This window comes from Pelodiscus sinensis, chromosome 31, assembly GCF_052426305.1.
Source record: "Pelodiscus sinensis isolate ZL-2025 chromosome 31, ASM5242630v1, whole genome shotgun sequence".
Classification (NCBI taxonomy): domain Eukaryota; kingdom Metazoa; phylum Chordata; order Testudines; family Trionychidae; genus Pelodiscus; species Pelodiscus sinensis.
In genome coordinates, this window is record NC_143082.1 from 6,109,870 (window position 1) to 6,129,502 (window position 19,633).

Consider the following 19,633-nt stretch of genomic DNA (forward strand, 5'->3'; position numbering starts at 1 on the left):
GGGCCAATCAGGCCTCACACCACTTTACTAGAATTCTTTGATGGGTCAACAAGCATGTGGCCAAGGGATCCAGTGGATGTAGTGAACTAGGATGTTCAGAAAGCCTTTGACAAGGTCCCTCGGCGAAAGCCCTTCAGCAAAGTCATGGGATACGAGGAGAGAAGGCCTTCTCATGTAAGTAATTAGGCAGAAGACAGGAACAAAGAGTAGGAATAAATGGTCAGTTTTCATAATGGAGAGTGGTAAATAGCAGGGTCACTGTAGGACCCTGCGATCAGAGCTCTTTGGAGAAGAGGATATAAAACTACTGAAGATGGCTCAGTCCAAAGCTGACGGCAGGGAGTTACAAAGAGACCTCACCAAACTGGGTGACAGGGCAACAAAATGGCAGGTGAAATGCAATGTTGATCACTGTAAAATAATGCAGGTTGGAAAAAAGAATCCTCACTAATCATACAAAATGCTGGGGACTAAATTAGCTGTTACCATGTGAGACTCAGATCTTGGAGTCATTGTGGAGAGTTCTCAGAAAACATGCACTCAATGTGCAGCGACAGTCAAAAAAGCAAACAGCAGCATGTCAGGAGCCATTAGGGAAGGGATAGAAAGTAGGAAATATCACAAAGCCACAGTATAACTCCCTGGTATGCCCACATCTTGAATACTGTATGCAGTTCTGGTCACCCCGTCTCTAAAACAAAATATTGGAATTGGGAAAGGCAGGGGGTTGAGGAGAGATTCATGAGACCAGGACTGTTCACTGTAGAAAAGACAGCATCTAGCTATAGGACAGGGGTGGAGAGACTGAATGAATTTCATAGAATCCTAGAGCTGGAAGAGACCTCAGGAGTCATCAAGTCCAGCCCCCTGCCCAAAGCAGGACCAATCCCAACTCAATCAACCCAGCCAGGGCTTTGTCAAGTGGAGACTTAACAGATTTGCTCCTTCCTATAACACAAGAACTGGGGTCACCAGATGACATGGACGGAGGGGGGGGGGGGGCAGGTTTAAAATGTTGCAGCCTGCGGAACTCACTGCCAAGGGATGCTGGGGAGGCCAGACGTGAACTAGGCCAAGTCTATGGGCGTAGTGACCCTGGCCACCAGCAGCCCTGCCCATCCCTCTGAGCTGTGTCTATCCTCATAGCCCTGCGCTTATCCTGATTGGAAGAAGAAGGGGGAGAGATAACTACTCCTGCCAGCACTTAAGATGGCGCCCCACTCCTTCCCATCTTCATGGTGTGTTTTTTGCCACCATTCAAGATGGCGTCTCATTCCAGGCTTCACTTGCCCTTTGTTCCTCCCTCTCTCAAGACCGCAGTGCTACCCTCGTAGGAAACTGATGGAAGGGCGCGCTGACTGGCAGATGAATTAACCCAATCAACAGGCAGCTTCCAAAGATGGACATCTCTATCAGCCAATAGACTGGCAGTTCCTCTGGCGGCATCCGCTAACTCCGGCGTAAGGCGGGCCTCGGGCCTCCAGCAGACCAATGAGAGTGGAGGGAGCGGCCCGGAATGGCGGGGCGTCGCGCCAATGGGAGTGGAGGCGGAAGAAGCGCTCTGTCGCCGGCAGAGGACGCGCCGCGCGGGAGTGGGAGCCGGAGCGCGGTACCACGTGAGCGGCCTCCGGGAGCGCGAGGTGAGAGCGGCCGGGCGGGGCGCTCACGCGAGCCCGGGGCTTGGGCTGCGGCCTGGTCGGCGCCGCGTCTCCCCCGCCCGGCCCGCGGGCCGCCAGGCCGGGCAACGGGGGGGGCCGGGGCCGGGAGCCTGCCCATGGCGGCCGCTCTGCTTGTGGGGGGGGCACGTGCCCCCAGCCCCCCCGGATCCTCCAGCCCCCCCAGCGCCCCCTAATCCCGCCCGTAGCCCCGCCTCCCGCGCCCCGCAGTCCCGACCCGCGGGCCCCCAGCTCTGCCAGCGCCCCATAACCCCGACCCCCCCAGCCCCCCCCCGCAAGGGTACCGTAATGCCCGTCCACAGCCCCCCCAGCCCTGGCGGCCCCCCAGCCCCCCCCGCAAGGGTACCGTAATGCCCGTCCACAGCCCCCAGCCCTGGCCCCCCAGCGCCCCATAACCCCGACCCCCAGCCCCCCCCGCAAGGGTACCGTAATGCCCGTCCACAGCCCCCCCAGCCCTGGCCCCCCAGCGCCCCATAATCCCGACCCCCCAACCCCCCCCGCAAGGGTACCGTAATGCCCGTCCACAGCCCCCCCAGCCCTGGCCCCCCAGCGCCCCATAATCCCGACCCCCCAGCCCCCCCCCGCAAGGGTATCGTAATGCCCGTCCACAGCCCCCAGCCCTGGCCCCCCAGCGCCCCATAACCCCGACCCCCCAACCCCCCCCGCAAGCCCACCCCCCCCCCCGCCACAGCCCCCAGCCCTGGCCCCCCAGCGCCCCATAACCCCGACCCCCCAGCCCCCCCCTGCAAGGGTACCGTAATGCCCGTCCACAGCCCCCAGCCCTGGCCCCCCAGCGCCCCATAACCCCGACCCCCCAACCCCCCCCGCAAGGGTATCGTAATGCCCGTCCACAGCCCCCAGCCCTGGCCCCCCAGCGCCCCATAACCCCGACCCCCCAGCCCCCTGGCTAGCCCAACCCCCCCCCCCGCAAGGGTATCGTAATGCCCGTCCACAGCCCCTAGCCCTGGCCCCCCAGTGCCCCATAATCCCGACTCCCCAACCCACCTCCCCAAGCGACCCAGTGTCCCATCTAGTGCCCCTCAATCCTGACCCATAGCCTCCCAGTCAGTGCCCCTCAATCCTGACCCACAACTCCCCTGGCTGTCCAGGCTCCCCACTCCCAGCTCTGCCAATGGCCCTCAATCCTGCCCAAGGCCCCTGGGCTAATGAAGTTTGGGGTTACTCCCCCACCCCAGCTCTGCCCGTGCCTCACGCTCTTGACCTGAAGCCTGTTACCCCAGCCTCATCTCCGTCCCAGCTCTGTGGGTGTGTCTCCATCCTGACCTAAAGCCCTTGTGCAAGTCCTGGGCTCCCCTCCACCTCTGTTGGCTCAGCACTGGCCTGAAGCCTTTACTAGCCTAGTACAGGCCTGGGTCCCTCAGTTCTGACCTGTCCAAACCCTGAGCTCCCTGTGCTAACACTGTTGGTACCTTCAGTGCAGCCCCGCAGCCCGAGTGCCCCGTTCCTCGCAGAATGGCGGAGCAGGATGTGGAGAACGAGCTGCTGGATTATGAGGAGGACGAGGAGCCCCAGGTGGTGGCGGACGCGGTGCCCCCTGCAGCAAAGAAGGACGTGAAGGGCTCCTATGTGTCCATCCACAGCTCAGGGTTCCGGGACTTCCTGCTCAAACCCGAGCTCCTGCGAGCCATTGTGGACTGTGGCTTCGAGCACCCGTCTGAAGGTAGGAGCGGAGCCGAGGCCCCTGGCCCCTGGGAGCGCAACCCCCTCGCCAGCCCGCCTGGGAGGACCTGCGGGCGGGGGCCATAGAGAGCGGCGCTGCCTGGTGAGAGCTGCGGGGATACGGGGGTGTCAGCAAAAGGAGTGTGATCCTGAGATCTGCCCTGCCAAGTGGGGGCTACGGACGTTCAATAGCGACTGACTAATCGAATAGTCGATGTATTTTGCATTGACTATTCGATTAGTCGATGGGGCGCCTCCGCCTTCGAAGTGTAGCAACAGCTCTAGGGCCCATGGGCTGTTGCTACACTTCAAAGGCGGAGGTGGAGCCCGGGATCAGCTGGGAACTCCCCCACTGACCCTGGGCTCTGTGTGGCGCTGCCGCTTTGAAACACCGCGGGGAGCCTGGGGATACCCCAGCTGGCCCAGGCTTCAAGCGGTGCTACTGCTTTCAAGTACCCTCTCCTCTTTCCCCTCACCCCGCTGCCTCTTTCTGATGGAGGCAGCAAGGGATGGGGTGTGACCAGCCGACTAGTCCATCAGGCCTGTCTGCATTGGGGAAGCAGGGAGCGCTCTCCTTGGCACTCAGTATCAGCCCCAGTGCAGCACTGAGGGGCCCTGTGCCGCTGGGGGTGGGGTCTCAGTAGGTGACCCTAATGCCCCAGTGCTGGAGGGGGATGGGTTTAGCGGTTTGAGCAGCGGGCTGGGAGTCAGGACTCCTGGTTCTCCCCTCAACATGCTGCGCCCCATCTAACTGTCGTGTGTCTGCCCTCCCCTCGCAGTGCAGCACGAGTGCATCCCGCAGGCCATCCTGGGCATGGACGTGCTGTGCCAGGCCAAGTCGGGCATGGGCAAGACGGCTGTCTTCGTGCTGGCCACGCTGCAGCAGATTGAGCCGGTGGATGGGCAGGTATGGTTTGGGGGGGGGGGAGCAGCCCTCTCTCTGACCCATTCCATGTGGGAAGGGGCCTGGGGCTGCCTATCCAGGTGTGGGGTAGACTTGGTGAAGAGACATCCTGGGCTCCAAGAGAAGGGCAGGGAAGGCGACATGGACCCCTGATGCTTTAGCTTAGTCTGGTCTCCCCAGATCATTCATCCCTGTGAAGGGGCAAAGGGGGGGCACCTGATCCCCAAATCTTGGGGAAGAGGGGGGAGGTGTCCATCCCCAGGAGGGTGTTCCTGGGTGGGGGTGTTGGGCTGCATTCCTGGAGAGGCAGGATGTCTCATGGGGTGCTGAGGTGACCCCGTCTCTCCCCCCAGGTGTCCGTGCTGGTGATGTGCCACACGCGGGAGCTGGCGTTCCAGATCAGCAAGGAGTACGAGCGCTTCTCCAAGTACATGCCCAGCGTCAAGGTGATCCCATCCTCTGGCCCCCCACGCTGCCTGCGTCAAGGGGAGCCCCTCCCCAGCACCTCGGATGCCCTCAGGGGATGAGGCTGGCTCCCCTGTGGAGCTGCAGTGCTGTTTGGCCTGGCTGCAGGGCACGAGGGGTGGAATGTGGAAGCTGTTCCCGTCTTCTCTCTCGGATTGTGTGGGGTGGGTCAGGACTCCTGAGTTCTCTCCCGGCTCTGGGAGCGGAGTGGGGGTTGGAAGTCAGGACTCCTTAATTCTAGTCTAGGCTCTGCCACTAACCTGCCTTTGGACAAATCCCGGTTCCTTTGCCTCAGTTTCCCCCACCGAAAGGGGGAGGTGCTCTCCTAGCCCCAGGTGTGCTAGGTGCTTCTGGTTTACTGCCTGGCTGCTGACCCTGCTGTTCCCCCGGTCTCCTGCAGGTGGCGGTGTTCTTCGGGGGCCTCTCCATCAAGAAGGACGAGGAGGTGCTAAAGAAGAACTGCCCCCACATCGTGGTGGGGACCCCGGGCCGCATCCTGGCCTTGGTGCGCAACAAGAGCCTCAACCTGCGCAGCGTCAAGCACTTTGTGCTGGACGAGTGCGACAAGATGCTGGAGCAGCTTGGTGAGAAGGGGGGTGGACTGGGGTGTGGGGAGGGGGAGGGGCTTGGCATGCCTGGGGCACCTGAGCTCAAGGGGCTGTCTGCATGCTCTAGCAATTCGGTGACTCCTGGTCTGACCCGCAGCCCTGGGAGGGGACTGGGGTCTAGTGGTCAGAGCAGGGCAGGCTGGGTTCTATCCCTACTCCCCTCCCAGAGCTGGGACTACATACCAGGGTAAGAACCTACTACACCTGCTTGGGTGGAGAGCACCTCCTTCCTCCGAGGCAGAAGCAGTGGGCCTGACCATCAGGATCAGGCCTGGAGCAGCTCAGTTGTGTGTCCCTGGAACCTGCTGGTCTGAAGCCCAGGCTGGTATTGTAGGCGGGGCAGGGCAGAGGGAGGCAGACACTCAGTGTAGCGGGATCGGTCTGGGATCGAGCGACCTAGAGGTGGGAGTAAGGGTGCCTACCTGGCTCTGGTGTGACCTCGGCAGGCTGGTTCTTTGCATGGATCCCAGCGCCTTCCCCCGAGTGGTCCCTCTGCTGTCCCTGTGCAGTGACCCCTCCCTCTCCACAGACATGCGGCGGGACGTGCAGGAGATCTTCCGGCTCACGCCCCACGAGAAGCAGTGCATGATGTTCAGCGCCACCCTCAGCAAGGAGATCCGGCCCGTCTGCAGGAAGTTCATGCAGGATGTGAGTTGCCTACCCCCCTCCATGGGCCTTGTCCCTCCAAGAAGAGCAATCCTCAGACCCAGCCTGCCCCTGGCTGGGCTCCACACTCATGGCCTGGCTGCCCGCAACTCATCCAGCACTTGCTGGCTTAGTGGGGGACCCCAGCCAGCTCCCCTACACTGAGCAGGAGGCAGCCTGGGAGGGGCCAACTGGTCTGGGGTTCCTGGCTCCCTCACGCTCAGTCCCTGGGAGCCCAGTGTCCTCTGAGGCCCTGGCCCAGTGGGGGCTCACGCCTGGCAGCATCTGGGCTCTTGGCACATGCGTAGCCTGGGCAAGGCAGGCGATTCTGACCCATGCTGGGGCGGAGCTTTGACCGCCTCTAGTGGCTGGGTTTCAGGGCAGGGGAAGGATCTACTACAGCTGCTGTCAGAGGGAATTCCTTCCAGGCTCAGGTTGTGGAGCCCTTGCTGGGAGTGCAGGGTCCAAAATGGGGTGGGGGCAGGGCTGGTTACACTCGTGGCCCACGCAGGGCTGGGGGAAGCCCCTTGGCGGTGGGAGTGTCGCTGAGTTCCTCCCTCCCCCCAGCCCATGGAGGTGTTCGTGGACGACGAGACCAAGCTGACGCTGCACGGCCTGCAGCAGTACTACGTGAAGCTGAAGGACAGCGAGAAGAATCGCAAGCTCTTCGACCTGCTGGACGTGCTGGAATTCAACCAGGTGAGGCCTGGGGTCCCTGTGCCAGGAGGGGAGCAGGGGGCAGTGGTTAGAGCAGGACTCCTGGCTTCTGGCTGTCAGCGATTGGCTGTGACACGGGCCTGGGGGAGGGGTGCGCTCCTCCAGCCCCAGCAGGCCTGGATTAGGAGAAGGGCTTCAGGGACTGCAGCTCCAGGCTAAGGGGGTCCTGGCCTAAAGCCTGTTTTGGCCAGCCCTTCCTGGGCCGGGGGAGAGGTGGGGGGCTGCTTCCTCCCCCTGCGTGGAGCCCTGAGCTCTGTCCCTGCATTGCCCTTGCCCGAGGGCTCCACCCCGGAGCCCCCTTGGCTGGGAATCGTGGCCAATGGGACCTGAGGTTGGGGGGGAGTGGTGTAGGCTGAGGAGCATGAGGGAAGCACCTGTTCCCCATCTCCACCAATCAGGAGCTGTCCCAGGTAAGTGCCCTGCACCACAACCCCCCAGCCCACACTTCCAGATAGAGCCCTCATCCCCACCCCCAACCCTGAGCCCCTAGGCCACGCCCCCACCACAGTGTGCAGAGTGAAGTTTGGGCGCATCAATGCGGAGGTGAATTGTCACACATTACTGCACACTAGGGATGTGAATGGTTAACCAGTGGGGGCTGGAGCAGCCCCCCCACCACATCTCTCCTTCCCCACCCCACCCCCTATGGGCAGGGGGCTGTTCCAGTCCTGTGGGGTGCGCTGCAGGCAGGGACGCTCCAGCCCCACCTTGAATCAGTCAATGTGTTAACCAGGATTTTACATCCCTATTGCACGTAACAAAATTTGCTCAGCACATGGATGCAAGTCAGTGGGAGCGGTCGGGGTAGGGCCGGGGCGTGGGCAGGGATGGGAATAGGGAAGCTGAGCGGGGGCAGGGTCTGTGGGGTGCCACATGCTAACCCTCCGCCCCTCCCCCAGGTGGTGATCTTCGTCAAGTCCGTGCAGCGCTGCATGGCGCTGGCCCAGCTGCTGGTGGAGCAGAACTTCCCAGCCATCGCCATCCACCGGGGCATGGCGCAGGAGGAGAGGTGGGTGCTGGGCTCTGGGCTGCCAGGGGCTTGGCCTGGCTAGCGACTTGGCTCTCCTGGATTGGCTCCTGCTGGCACCAGGCCTTGGGAAGGGGGCAGGCCCTAGTGGCCGGAGCAGGGCTGGGGGCTAAGGTGTGATTCTCCCCTAGGCTGTCCCGGTACCAGCAGTTCAAGGATTTCCAGCGCCGCATCCTGGTGGCCACCAACCTGTTTGGGCGGGGGATGGACATCGAGCGCGTCAACATCGTCTTCAACTACGACATGCCCGAGGACTCGGACACCTACCTGCACCGGGTGAGCCTGCGGCCGGGAGGGTTCTGGCCCTGACCCTCTGCCTGGGGAGAGCTGGGACGTGGGCTGACCCTGTGCCCGTCTGCCTGGGCACATCATGGGGAGCCTCGTTGTCCCCAGGCTCTGCCCATCGCTGGTGCCCAGCCCCCGAGGCCTGGCTGGTTTTCTGCTGCTGGAAGGCGTGGGCTGAGGCAGAGGTGCCCTGGCCCCCCACGCCTGCAGATCAAACCCATCCCTGGGCTGCATGGCTCTGCTGCTCAGGGCTGGGTTTGACCTGCGGGGGTGTGCACATGGGGGGCTCTTTGCCCAGGCTAAAGAAGCTGGTTCACTGGTCAGTGAGGGCCCCTGCTGATCCTGCTGCTGCGCCACCCCCAGCTGCATCGCCTAGGATGGGTCACAACTGCCGCAGCCTCTTCTGGCCTCCAGCTGGGCGCTGTCCTGAGACCCCAGGCTGCTAGGTTCCCACGTGGTTGCAGGACCTCCCTGCAGGCACCCAGGAGTCCATTGCCCTGCCAGCCCCATGATGTGCCTGTCTCTCTGGGATGGTGGGCGTGGCTCCAGGAGGCTCCGCCCCTGATAGCTCCTCATTGCAGGTGGCACGTGCTGGGCGCTTTGGCACGAAGGGCCTGGCTGTCACCTTTGTGTCGGACGAGGGAGACGCCAAGATCCTCAACGAGGTGCAGGATCGTTTTGAGGTGAACGTGGCCGAGCTGCCCGAGGAGATCGACATTTCCACGTACAGTACGTACCTGCCCGGGGCAGCCCTCATCCCTTTCTCCGCCCTCCCACGGGGCAGACCTCCCCAGGCAGGTCCCACCCTCTCTGCAGGGAGCAGGGGGGGATGGATTCAGGCACCAATCCTGTGCATCTGGGGAGTCCTGTGCCCTCGGCGGGAGGGAGAAATAACTAGCCTTGACTGGGAGCAGATCTTATGTGGGGTGCCCAGACGCAATGGTGAGGGGTATGTGGCTTAGGCTCTGCAGGAAGTGGGGCCTAGCCTGATCTCAGATGCTTGTGGAACAGCAGCAGCCACAGGCACGCCCTCCACAGCCCCCTTTGAGTCGGGGTGGTGGCAGTGATGGCTGCTGTGCTGTTGTTCTAGGGGCCAGTGCTAGGTGGTGAAGCCCCCTAGTGATAGTGGGGAGTCTGTCAGGTCTGTGGGTCGAGTCCTTTGGTGGCAGCAGTGGGATTAACAGTCTCTTTTTCTTACAGTTGAACAGAGCCGATAACTGGATTGGACTCCCCTGCCCAGAACCAGCATGGGTGTTGCTTTAACTCTTTCTAAGCCAGATCACGGGTATTCCATTTTTTATGCAGTTTTTAAACCTGTAGGTGTGTGTTTGAGTGTTTCAAATAAAACGTTTTATGACCAAGTGCCTGTGGGGGGGAGGGATAGCTTTTTTGATAGGCTGACAGACTTGAATTCATTGCGTGTAATAGTACCCGTACGGTAGTTCCTAATTAAATTTTTTTAAAATACCTCATCGCATACTGTAAACTGGTCTGGAAAGCAGCTACAGCTGTTCCCCGGCAGCTGCTTCCGGTAACGATTAAACACTTTCCAAGGAGAACAGGTCTGTCTCTGAGACGCAGGGACTCAGGACGGTGGGGTCCGACCCCAGCTCCGAGGGGGAAGTCGGGTGCGATGGGGGCCGTGCTCCCGGGGCGGGTGAGTCCCAGTGCGATGCTGTTGCGGGCGGCGGTGGGAAGCCCCGCGAGGGGGAGGGAGGTTTATTTCACTGCCATTTCAGGCATTGGTGTGACTGCTGCTCGCCCGTGCAGTTCTGGGGTCCCCACTCCAGCTGGCTGCTGACAAATGGGGGTGGGGCTGGAAGGCCCCTGAGGAAGGCAAAGGGATCAGCAAACCCACCCCGTGGGCCAGGGTGCGGAGCTCGCTCAGGCCTGGTGGCAGGGCCCTGGAAGGGAGACTTGCTCTGTAGCAGCCGCGCTCTGCTTGCAGCCTGCTGCCACCCGGCTGTGCCCAGAAAGATTCAAGGCCCCCCGCTCTGCAGGGGAGACAGCGGCTTGCAGCCTGCCCCAGCACTTCTGTGGGCAGGAGAGTGGGTCCTGGGGTAGGCTTGGGGGTCCCTGGGAACTAGGGGTTTGCTGGGGTGTAGTAGCACCCCCATGTTTAACCGGGGCTCTGCTGCTGCCCCCTCTCCCCTGAGTCCTGGCTGCTGGTCTATGCCGGGTGCTCCACTCCTGGCCTGGTGGGGGGGGTCCCACTGCACAGCCCCACAGCGTGGGGGTGGATTGGGCTGCATGGCAGGGTCCCTGCTCCTGGGCCCAGTGAACTGCAGACAGGCTTTTTGGTGGCGGGGGGGAGGGGCACTCTGTGCCCGCAGTAACAAACGGAGCCCCCTTGGCTAGAGCCGCTTTGATAATGGGCTTGTGAGGCCAGCGGCTGGCGGGCGAGACCGAGTCCCACTGGAAATGGGGGCGGCTCTTTGGCAGCTGGGAGGGCCTGGGCTTTGCTGCAGCGGGGTGCCTGGAGGGTCCCGACGTGCCCAGCAGCCCCAGTGCGTGAGCGCGAGGGGCCCAGAGCCGGAGCCCTGGGCTCGCTCTCCAGCCGCCGCGCTCTTGGCTCCTGCGAGCAGCCGCTTTTGTCACAAAACGTATAATTTTAATCACGTTTATAAGATTAAAACAAACCCAAGTGAGAGACAGAGACAGCAGCGTTCTGGGGGCCGCGTCGTCCCCTCGCAGCCCAGGGCCATGCTCGTGCTGCAGCCCCAGTCGGGTGTGGGACCCTTTCTGGGCGGGCTCCTTGCTGCTGGCTGGATTCCCCTGGCAGCTGTCTCCGTGGCGGGGCGGGCCCACGCTCCCCTCCGTGTCTATTGCACGTAGCCCGTGGGGTCCTGGAGGCAGGGCAGGGCGTGTTCGTACCGAGGAAGCAGGCGCCCCCTGTGCCTAGCATAGGTCGCAGCAGGGTCACAGCAGGCAGGCCTGGTGCGCTCCCAGCAGACGGGCAGTGCTGGGACGGGGGGGGGGCTGGGCTGTGCAACTGACCCCCTTTTGCCTGGCAGGTTCGGCTGGGCGACCGGCGAAGCGTCTGCATGTGGCCAGTCCTGGCAGCCGCGTGGCACTGTCATGCCGGCTGCGAGATGGGCGCCTGCCCGCGGTCGTGCCGGGCTGGGGGCAGGAGGCCGGGTTCTCTCCTGCGCAAAGCTGCGATGTCCGGAAAGGGGCTGACGGGCGCACTCGTGCTATAGGCCAGACTCAAGCGACTGCTGGGGCCCCTGGTGGAAAACGTGGCAGTTAGACCAGGGCACCGTGGGGCTGGGACTCACCCCCCCCCCCCCCCCATCCCTGTCCCATCCTCTCGCCCCAGCCTAGGCCCTGGGGGCCCTAAGAGCGAATGGGATCCAGGTTCCTTCCTCCCCATGCTTGGGACCATGGAGCCTCGTTCCTTGGCTCCTTTCCCCCTCTACTCCAGCAGGAGCAGGCCGGGCTTGCTGGGTGCCGCAGGGGCTGAATGCTCTTGTGCCATTGTGCGGAGACTGGGCCGTGGGCCTGGGCCCCCCCTTACCCGCGTGGTGGACATGGAGCTGGAAAACTCGGAGTACTTGGTTCGTTCCTTGAGTCTGCCACAGCACAGCCACCGGCGGTACTCGTCCCTCACCTGGCAGGAGAGAGGAGAAGGCTGGTCACCCCCTGGGGCAGGGGCTTCAGCTGGGAGGAGCCAGCTCTCAGCTCTCCCCCCCCCCCAGCTGTGGAGGGAACTCCCAGCAATAGGTGCTGTGGGGTGGGGAGGTTTGCCATGGGACAGGAGTTGAGCATTGGCTGTGAAGGGAGGCAGGAGGGGAAGTGGAGGGTATGGCTGAGGTGGGGGGTGCAGTAGGCAAGCAGTGGCTATGGAAGGGGGGGTGCAGTGGGGGTCACTGGCTGTGGAAGGGGTGGGGCACTAAGCCGGGGGTGGGGCACTGGCCTGTTGCTTGAGCAGACAGTGCAGCAGGAAGATGAAGAGCCCCTGGAAGCTGTTGAGGATGGTGAAGACGTAGGAGAAGACCAGCGTGTGCTGGCTGAACTGGAACATGCCGACCATCCAGGTGATGCCCAGGATGCAGAGCTGGGCGATGGCCGTGAGCGTGAGCACCCTGTCGGGGAGGGGGAACCAGTCACATGACCATACCCTCTCCCCCCCAGCCACAAGGCCCCTCCCCTTCCCTGAGACTCCTCCCACCTCAGGGTCCCTCCCCTGAGTTTCTCCCCCCATCACCCCGTCAATCCTGGGGCTTTGCCCCCCCCCAGTCTGAGCCCTTCCCCCAAGCCATGTGACTGCTGTTTCCCCCATGCCACCCCCACCTTCCCAGGCCCCGCCTTGGCCGGTGCCAGCCCACTATTCACATGCCCCCATCCAGGGGCCAGCAGGGCCCTGCCAGGGTCTCCGTTGCCCTGGGGCCAAGTCTCTGTCCCCACCTGAACTTCTTCAGCTTGCTGATATCGGGGCTGATGTCGGTGAATTTCTGCGCCAGCTTCCAGACGGTGACCACGAAGATGACAGCATTGACCTGCCGGGGAACAGGGGAGAGCCGGGTTAGGAGGGGGGGTGGGGCTAGGGGATGTGCTGGGGGGCGCGGGATGTGCTGGGGGGCAGGCTGTGGGGCCAGGGCACCTGTCAAGCCTCACTCCCTGTAGTGACCCCATTCTAAATGCTGGGATTGCAAGCGAGGGCCCAGCTGTCCTGGGGCAGGCGGAGGGGGAGGAACGGAGGGTCAGGTGGCTGGGAACTCGGGGGCCGGGCAGGGCTGGGGGTAGAAGACTGGCCAGCCTGCCAGCTGGAGTCTTACCGCGATGATGATGCAGACGGGTGCCAGGAAGCTCCAAATGAATTCCTTCTTCAGAGAGAGCCAGCAGCTATAGGGAGGGGGTGGAGATTGGTGGGGGCACTGCAGGCAGGGTCTGCCCCACCCCCCTTGGCAGAAGCAACAGCGACACCCTCAGCTGAGCTGCTGCACTGTCCCCCATGCCACCCTGCATGGTGCCGTGTTCCCTTACACGCCTGCCCCCGCCTGCATGCACTGGACTCAGTCACAGGGGTCCGTGTTCCCTTACACGTCTCTCCCCTCCCCCCCCGTGCGCCGGACTCAGTCACATGGTGCCATGTTCCCTTACACGCCCGCGCGTGCACCAGACTCACTATCGCTTGGTGCCATGTTCCCTTACACGCCCGCGCGTGCACCAGACTCACTATCGCATGGTGCCATGTTCCCTTACACGCCCACGCGTGCGCCGAACTCACTATCGCTTGGTGCCATGTTCCCTTACACGCCCACGCGTGCGCCGAACTCACTATCGCTTGGTGCCATGTTCCCTTACACGCCCGCGCGTGCGCCGAACTCACTATCGCATGGTGCCATAGCCCTCGCTGTACGAGGCGGCGGAGATGCCCACGATCACGGCCGGCACGCCGTAGCCCAGCAGGAACATGTAGCGGCGCTTGAGGCCCTGGGGCTTGAAGACCCGCACCACCAGCAGGTACAGCTCCAAGCCCTCCAGGCACATCCAGCAGAAGGCGGTCAGCAGGAAATAGTGCAGGAGCCCGGCCACCACAGCGCATGCCACCTGCAGCCAAAGGGGAGTGGGCACCGTCAGGGCTGGGCTCCGGGCTATTCCAGCCCCTGACAGCAGGGGGTGCTGTGGGCAGGCAGGGGCTGGAGTCTGCCTGGTGGGAGGGGAGCTCCCGGCAGGGGGTACTGGGGGGGCGCGGGCCCCTGACCGGCTAGGGGTCCGCTACCTCGTTGTCGGTTCTGGACATGCCGGTGAGGAACACGGCGTAGGCCACGAAGAGGGCCAGGCAGAGGTGCAGGTGGATGGTGGTGCGAGGGCCTTGCAGGGCGCGGGAGAAGAGGAAGGTGAGGATGGAGAGCAGCAGACACAGCAGCGAGATCACCAGCCCCACCTTGGTGATGATGTCCAGGCGCCAGTCCTGCACGGGAGGGGCGGGGTTAGTCAGAGCTCCCCCCACATGCCAGGCAGCAGCCGGGCCAGGCTGTGGGTGCTGCCAGGCTCGTCTGACAATACGGGGCAGCCTGGGTCAAGCTGATGCTGCCCAGCCTGGCCCCGCCCCAAGGGGTGACCCGCAGCCCTAGTGCAGTGGGAAGCCTTCCGACAAGAGGGACCCCTGGCACCTCCCTGCAGGGTGAGGGGCCTGGGCATGCGAGGGGCTGGGTTCCCCTGGAGCAGTGTCCCTGCCCGGGCAGGGAGCTGTGTTTAGAGGGGATGGATGGTTGTGGCCAAGGTGTTACAGCTCAGGTCTGCTCTGCGTGGGGAGTAGGGTCAGGGGTCAAGGCAGGGAGGGGATGAGGGTCAGGACTCTTGGGTTTAACTCCCTGCGTCAATGTCACTTCCCTTTCTCTTTGAGACATGTCACCCTGCCTCAGTTTCCCTTTCTGTGCAACGGGGATGGGGACTGCTCCCTGGCCACCCCACAGCTTCCCAGCCAGCGTGCCGGCAGCTTGGCCGCTGCTGTTGGGGAAGTCGCCTAGTACCACGGTGTGGGGCAGAGGGGCTGCTTGTGCCCTGGATCAGCTCCTGGACCCTGGCCACGGGTGGGGAGTGGGTTTGCTGGCGGGGGGGGGGGGAGGCGAGTGACTCCTGCTCCACTGGGGAGAGGGGGGGAAGCGGCCCCCAGCCTGCGCAGCCCTGAGGCCCTGCGAGGGCTGCACCCACCTCCAGGTCATAGAAGGCCATGAGCACGGCGAAGCTGGTCAGGTGGTTGCACTGGCAGTGGGTCCTGGAGCCACTGGACTCCAGCAGGACGCAGCCCTTGGTGGACCAGTGCTGCTTCGTAGGCTCCCAGTAGGCACAGAGGAGCCGCTGGAAAAGCTTGCGCTCCTGGGGAGAGAGAGGCTTGATGCACGGGGGGCACCAGGGCAGGAGCAGGCGCAGGGCTGGGGCCACCCAGGGCAGGATCCCGGGCTCCCAGGAGGCAAGTCGGGGGGGTGTCTTGCTGGGCTGGTGGCACTGACGTCAGTTTGCCTCTGAGGGGGAGGTGGATGTCCCCATTGGCTGGGATGGGGCCGTACTAGGCTCCCCCCCATGCCCAGCGCGGGGCTCACCGGCACTGGGTGGCTGAAGTTTATGTTGATGGAGAGGCTGTGGGCCTGGCCGCCTGGGTCGTTGACGAAGACCGACACCACGGGCGACAGCACCCGGTAGCTGGGCTGCCCCCGCTCCCGCTCCCTGCTCCCGTTCAGCCGGATCTCGTCCCACTCGGGCGCCTCCATCTTTGTGGCACCTTCCAGCATGGAGCCCATCCCCACGTGCACCAGCAGCCCGACCAGCGTGTCGCCTGTGACAGAGACAGGAAACGGGGCAGATTGGCCGTGCCCCCTCCCCGGACACACCCCAGCCTGGCACCAGAGGGCAATGTGCTGCCCCCAGAGCCCTGGCTGTGCCCATCCCAGCACAGGGCATGGTCAGTTACCTTCCTTCTGCTGCCCTGGGGCTTTGTTCCACTCTAAGTTCACCTGCGTCTTGCTCTGCAGCAGCTGCACGACCTCCGAGCTCCGGTTCCCAGCCTTCCTGAGCATCAGTTCTGGAACCACAATGCCAGCCAGGGCTCACAACAGAGAACGCGGCGAGGGACCTGCAGCCGGGCCAGCTGCTTTTCTGGCTGCAGGGGGGCTCCAGTCTCTATGCAGGGGGTGCTATGTGGGGAGCGGGGAGAGAGCGTTGGCTGCGAGAGGAGCTCCCATCTCCCTGCAGGGGGCGCTGTGGGGAGCAGGGAGGGAGAACTGGCTGTGGGTGAGGGCTCCTGTCTCCCTCAGGGGGCGCTATGGGAAGCAGGCCTGGGGAGCTCTGGGAGCTCCTGTCTCCCTGCAGGGGGCGCTGTGGGGAGCAGGGAGGGAGAACTGGCTGTGGGTGAGGGCTCCTGTCTCCCTGCAAGGGGTGCTATGGGGAGCAGGCCTGGGGAGCTCTGGGAGCTCTTGTCTCCCTGCAGGGGGCGCTATGGGGAGCAGGCCCGGGGAGCTCTGGGAGCTCCTGTCTCCCTGTAGGAGGCGCTATGGGGAACAGGCCCAGGGAGCTCCTGTCTCCCTGCAGGGGGCACTATGGGGAGCAGGCCCGGGGAGCTCCTGTCTCCCTGCAGGGGGCACTATGGGGAGCAGGCCCGGGGAGCTCTGGGAGCTCCCGTCTCCCTGCAGGGGGCGCTATGGGGAGCAGGCCCGGGGAGCTCCTGTCTCCCTGCAGGCGTGCTGGCTGTGCATAATGAGCCCCACTGGCCCGGTGCTGACCTGTGCCTCTGGCGGAGGTGACGTTGACGGAGCGGTCAGCCAGGGTCTGACCCAGCATTCGCAGCAGCTTCTCCACCGTGGTCAACAGCACCGTGGAAAAATTGTGCCTGCCGTGCTCCACGTTCTCGCTCTGCAGCCCAGTCGCATTCATCTGTTTCTCCAGCGCAACCAGCACATTCTGGCAAGGGGGGTGTGACAAAGGCGGGAGGGGAGTGTTGTCACAGTAGGAACATAAGAACGGCCCTATGGGGTGTGACCAAAGGTCCATCCAGCCTCGTGTCCTGGCTTTTGACAGTGGCCAATGCCGGGTGGACCCAGGAATCTTCCAGCCCGTTGCCCATTCCCAGCTTCTGCCAGAGGCTCGGGCCACCCTCCCTGCCCATCCTGCTAATAGCCACTGATGGACCTAACCTCCATGAATTTGTCTAGTTCTTTTCTGAACCCTGTTACGGTCCGGTCCTGTGGCAAGGAGTTCCACCCATTAACTCTGTGCTGTGTGAAGAAATCCTTTCTTTTCTTTGTGTTAAACCGGCTACCTATTCATTTCTCTTGAGTGGTTATAGCGAAATTAGTCCCCATCATTTTGGATATATAACTGGGATTATATTTTCCAATGTGCATCACTTTGCATTTATCAACATTAAAATGCATCTGCTTTTTTGTTGCCAATCACCTAGTTTTGCGAGATCCTTTTGAAGCTCTTCGCCATCTGCTTTGGACTTAACTCTCTTGCGCAGTTTAGTATCATCTGCAAATTTTGCCACCTCACTGTTTACTCCTTTCTCCAGGTCATTTGTGACTATGATGATTACGATGGATCCCCTTAGGAGACCCCACTAGTTACCTCTCGCCACTCTGAAAACTGACCCTTTGTTTTCTATCTTTTAATTGAACCAGTTACTGATCCAGGAGAGGCCCTTCCCTCTCATGGCAGCTCACTTTGCTTCAGAGCCTTTGGGGACGGACCTTGTCAAAGGCTTTCTGGAAATCTAAATACAGTCTGTCCACTGAATCCCCCTTGTCCACATACTTGTAGACACCCTCAAGAAAATCTAGTAGACTGGTGAGGCAGGATTTCCCTTTACAGAATCCATGCTGACTTTTCCCCAACAAATTATGTTCATTGATGTTTCTGACAATTCTGTTCTTTACTATAGTTTCAATCAATTTGCCCGGTAAGGAGGTTAATTGCCAGGATCACCTCTAGAGCCCTTTTTAAATATTGGCATCATGTTCGCTATCTTCCAGTCATTAGGTACAGAAGCTGATTTAAAGGATAGGTTACAAACCACAGTTAATAGCCCTGCAATTTCACAGTTGAGTCCTTTCAGAACTCTTGGGTGAGTGCCATCTGGTCCCGGGGACTTGTTACTGTTAAGTTTATCAATTTGTTCCAAAACCTCCTCTAATGACACCTCAGTCTGGGATAATTCCTCAGATTTGTCACTTTAGAAGAATGGCTCAGGTTCGGGAATCTCCCTCACATCCTCAGCCGTGAAGACAATGCAAAACATTCATTTAGTTTCTCCTCATCAGCTCTGAATGCTCCTTTCGCATCTCGATTGGCCGGTGGCTCCACTGGTGGCTTAGCTGGCTTCCTGTGGCTGATGTACTGAACATTTTTTGGCTATTACTTTGAGTTTTTGACTAGCTGTTCTTCAAATACCTTTTTGACTTACTATATTTTTACACTTAATTTGACAGTTTATGCTCCTTTCTATTTTCCTCACTAGAATTTAATTTCCAGTTTTTAAACCGTGCTTTTTTCATCTCTCATTGTTTCTTCTAGTCGGCTGTTAAGCCACGGTGGCACTTCTTTGTTCTCTTAGGCTACGTCTGCACTCCACGACTGTTCCAGAATAAACTAGTCTGGAAGAAATACTCCGAAATAGCGTCTACACCGCAGAGAAGCCTGGAAATGAGTCTGAGGCCGGCTCTCCTAACGTGGACACGCTCCCTCAATTTAGAGCCCCAGGAAGCACTGGGGAGTCATAGCTTCTCCCTCGGGCTAGTCAAAGCAATGTCGAATAGCAACAGTGGCGCGTCCACACGACTGCTATTTCGAACTAGCCATTTCGGAAGAGGCGTTATTCCTCGTGGAATGAGGTTTACAAATGCCAAAATAAGCCACCCGTTATTTTGAAATCATTTCGAAATAGCGACCTAGCTGTGCAGACGCTCGCATAGCTAGTTTGGAATAATGGGTGTTATCCCGAAATAACGCTGCTGTGCCTGACCCCTGCCACTCCCCCATGCCCAGACTGCTAGCCCTGCCCCACTTTCCCACAACCAACCCCCCGGAAAGGGAAGGCACGTTCTCTCGCTGCCTGGGCCCTCAGACTAGATGCTCAATCGCCATGGTCCTTTCTGGCCTTGGAACCTACAAGACACAACTTTTGGGGCACAGAGGCTGCTGGAGAGGCAGGTGTGGGGATTTCTGGGCACTGCTGTTTGTTTATCCCCTGCTAGGGATGCTGCGTCCCTATAGGTTGCTCTGAGAGTGTCGATTCCTCCTGCTACTAGGAACAAATCCAATGAGGCCCCGGATTTTGACTTAGTACCTGCAGCATCTCTGTCCCAGTGGCACCGTCCTGCTTCTTAAGTGCACTCTCGCAGAAAGGGCTCAGGGAAAGCTGCAAAACACACCCCAAACCTAGTTCAGGAGCAGAGATCACCGAATCACAGCCCCTCCCTTGCCTCCCCCCCACTCCGTCTGCAGAGGATCCCTCGGATCAGACGCAGGGCGCTGGAAAGAGCATGGGCAATGCCCTGGCTCTCGCTGAGGGGGGCATGGCATTTGCAAGGGAAGGAGGCTACCAGGTGAGGTGCGTTGCAGCAGCTGATCCGGCAGGGTGAGAATCACCCTGGGCCAAAGGGCCAGTGCCTAGGAAGGTCGTGGCTAGCCTGTAGGGGCCTGACTGGCCAGGGGCTCTTTGCCCAGGGCTGAGTTTGGCTCCAGAATCCTCCTTGGGCGCGATCAGAGAAAAGCAACGTGGTGTGAAAAGGGGAATCGGGGTCCGTCCCCTCCTCCCCCCCATCCCGGGCTCAGGGCCCCACTCACCCGGTCTGTGGGAGAGAGGTCCTTCAGCAGCAGGGTGCAATTGAGCGCTGGGGCTGGAAAAGGAGGAGTAAGATGGGGGAGGGGGAATGCTGGGCCTGGCTAGGAAGGGAGCGCAAGCGATACAGTAACAGGGGCAAATTCAAACCCTTTAACCTGGGGTGGGCAGGATCCAGCCCAACCAGCCTTTTCATCAGGTTGGAGCCACCCCAGCCGCCCGTCGCTCAAAGCAGCTGGCTGCTCCCTGTGGCTCTCAGGGTGGGGGAGACGTCACACACTGTCCCACCCTCAACAAAAGCTCTTGGCTTCTATTGGTAGGAAACCAGCCAATGGGAGCGGAGAG

At 61.3% G+C, this 19,633-nt stretch overlaps 2 protein-coding genes across 5 annotated transcripts in view; one reads left to right on the plus strand and one right to left on the minus strand.

The window, feature by feature from the left end:
* The first annotated feature begins 1,507 nt into the window (after positions 1–1,507).
* Positions 1,508–9,368, plus strand: DDX39A (DExD-box helicase 39A). The gene is made up of 11 exons (XM_075902230.2): positions 1,508–1,640; positions 3,113–3,357; positions 4,136–4,263; positions 4,614–4,706; positions 5,126–5,309; positions 5,863–5,981; positions 6,546–6,677; positions 7,595–7,704; positions 7,854–7,998; positions 8,589–8,736; positions 9,208–9,368. The coding sequence occupies exons 2-11, from the start codon at positions 3,150–3,152 to the stop codon at positions 9,222–9,224; spliced, it is 1,284 nt and encodes a 427-aa protein (XP_075758345.1). The 5' UTR covers positions 1,508–1,640; positions 3,113–3,149; the 3' UTR covers positions 9,225–9,368.
* Positions 9,369–10,611: 1,243 nt separating this feature from the next.
* ADGRE5 (adhesion G protein-coupled receptor E5) overlaps positions 10,612–19,633 on the minus strand; it is a 50,390-nt gene continuing 41,368 nt past the window's right edge. For all 4 annotated transcript variants that reach the window (XM_089774818.1, XM_089774820.1, XM_089774819.1 and 1 more), the window contains 13 exons: positions 19,294–19,346; positions 18,794–18,865; positions 16,233–16,410; positions 15,425–15,535; positions 15,057–15,289; positions 14,668–14,832; positions 13,733–13,924; positions 13,340–13,560; positions 12,786–12,852; positions 12,415–12,506; positions 11,924–12,092; positions 11,525–11,617; positions 10,612–11,234 (listed from right to left, as the gene is read on the minus strand). In XM_089774818.1, the coding sequence (XP_089630944.1) occupies positions 11,202–11,234; positions 11,525–11,617; positions 11,924–12,092; positions 12,415–12,506; positions 12,786–12,852; positions 13,340–13,560; positions 13,733–13,924; positions 14,668–14,832; positions 15,057–15,289; positions 15,425–15,535; positions 16,233–16,410; positions 18,794–18,865; positions 19,294–19,346 (1,679 nt within the window). In that variant the 3' untranslated portion in view covers positions 10,612–11,201. The remainder of the gene's footprint in view (positions 11,235–11,524; positions 11,618–11,923; positions 12,093–12,414; positions 12,507–12,785; positions 12,853–13,339; positions 13,561–13,732; positions 13,925–14,667; positions 14,833–15,056; positions 15,290–15,424; positions 15,536–16,232; positions 16,411–18,793; positions 18,866–19,293; positions 19,347–19,633) is intronic.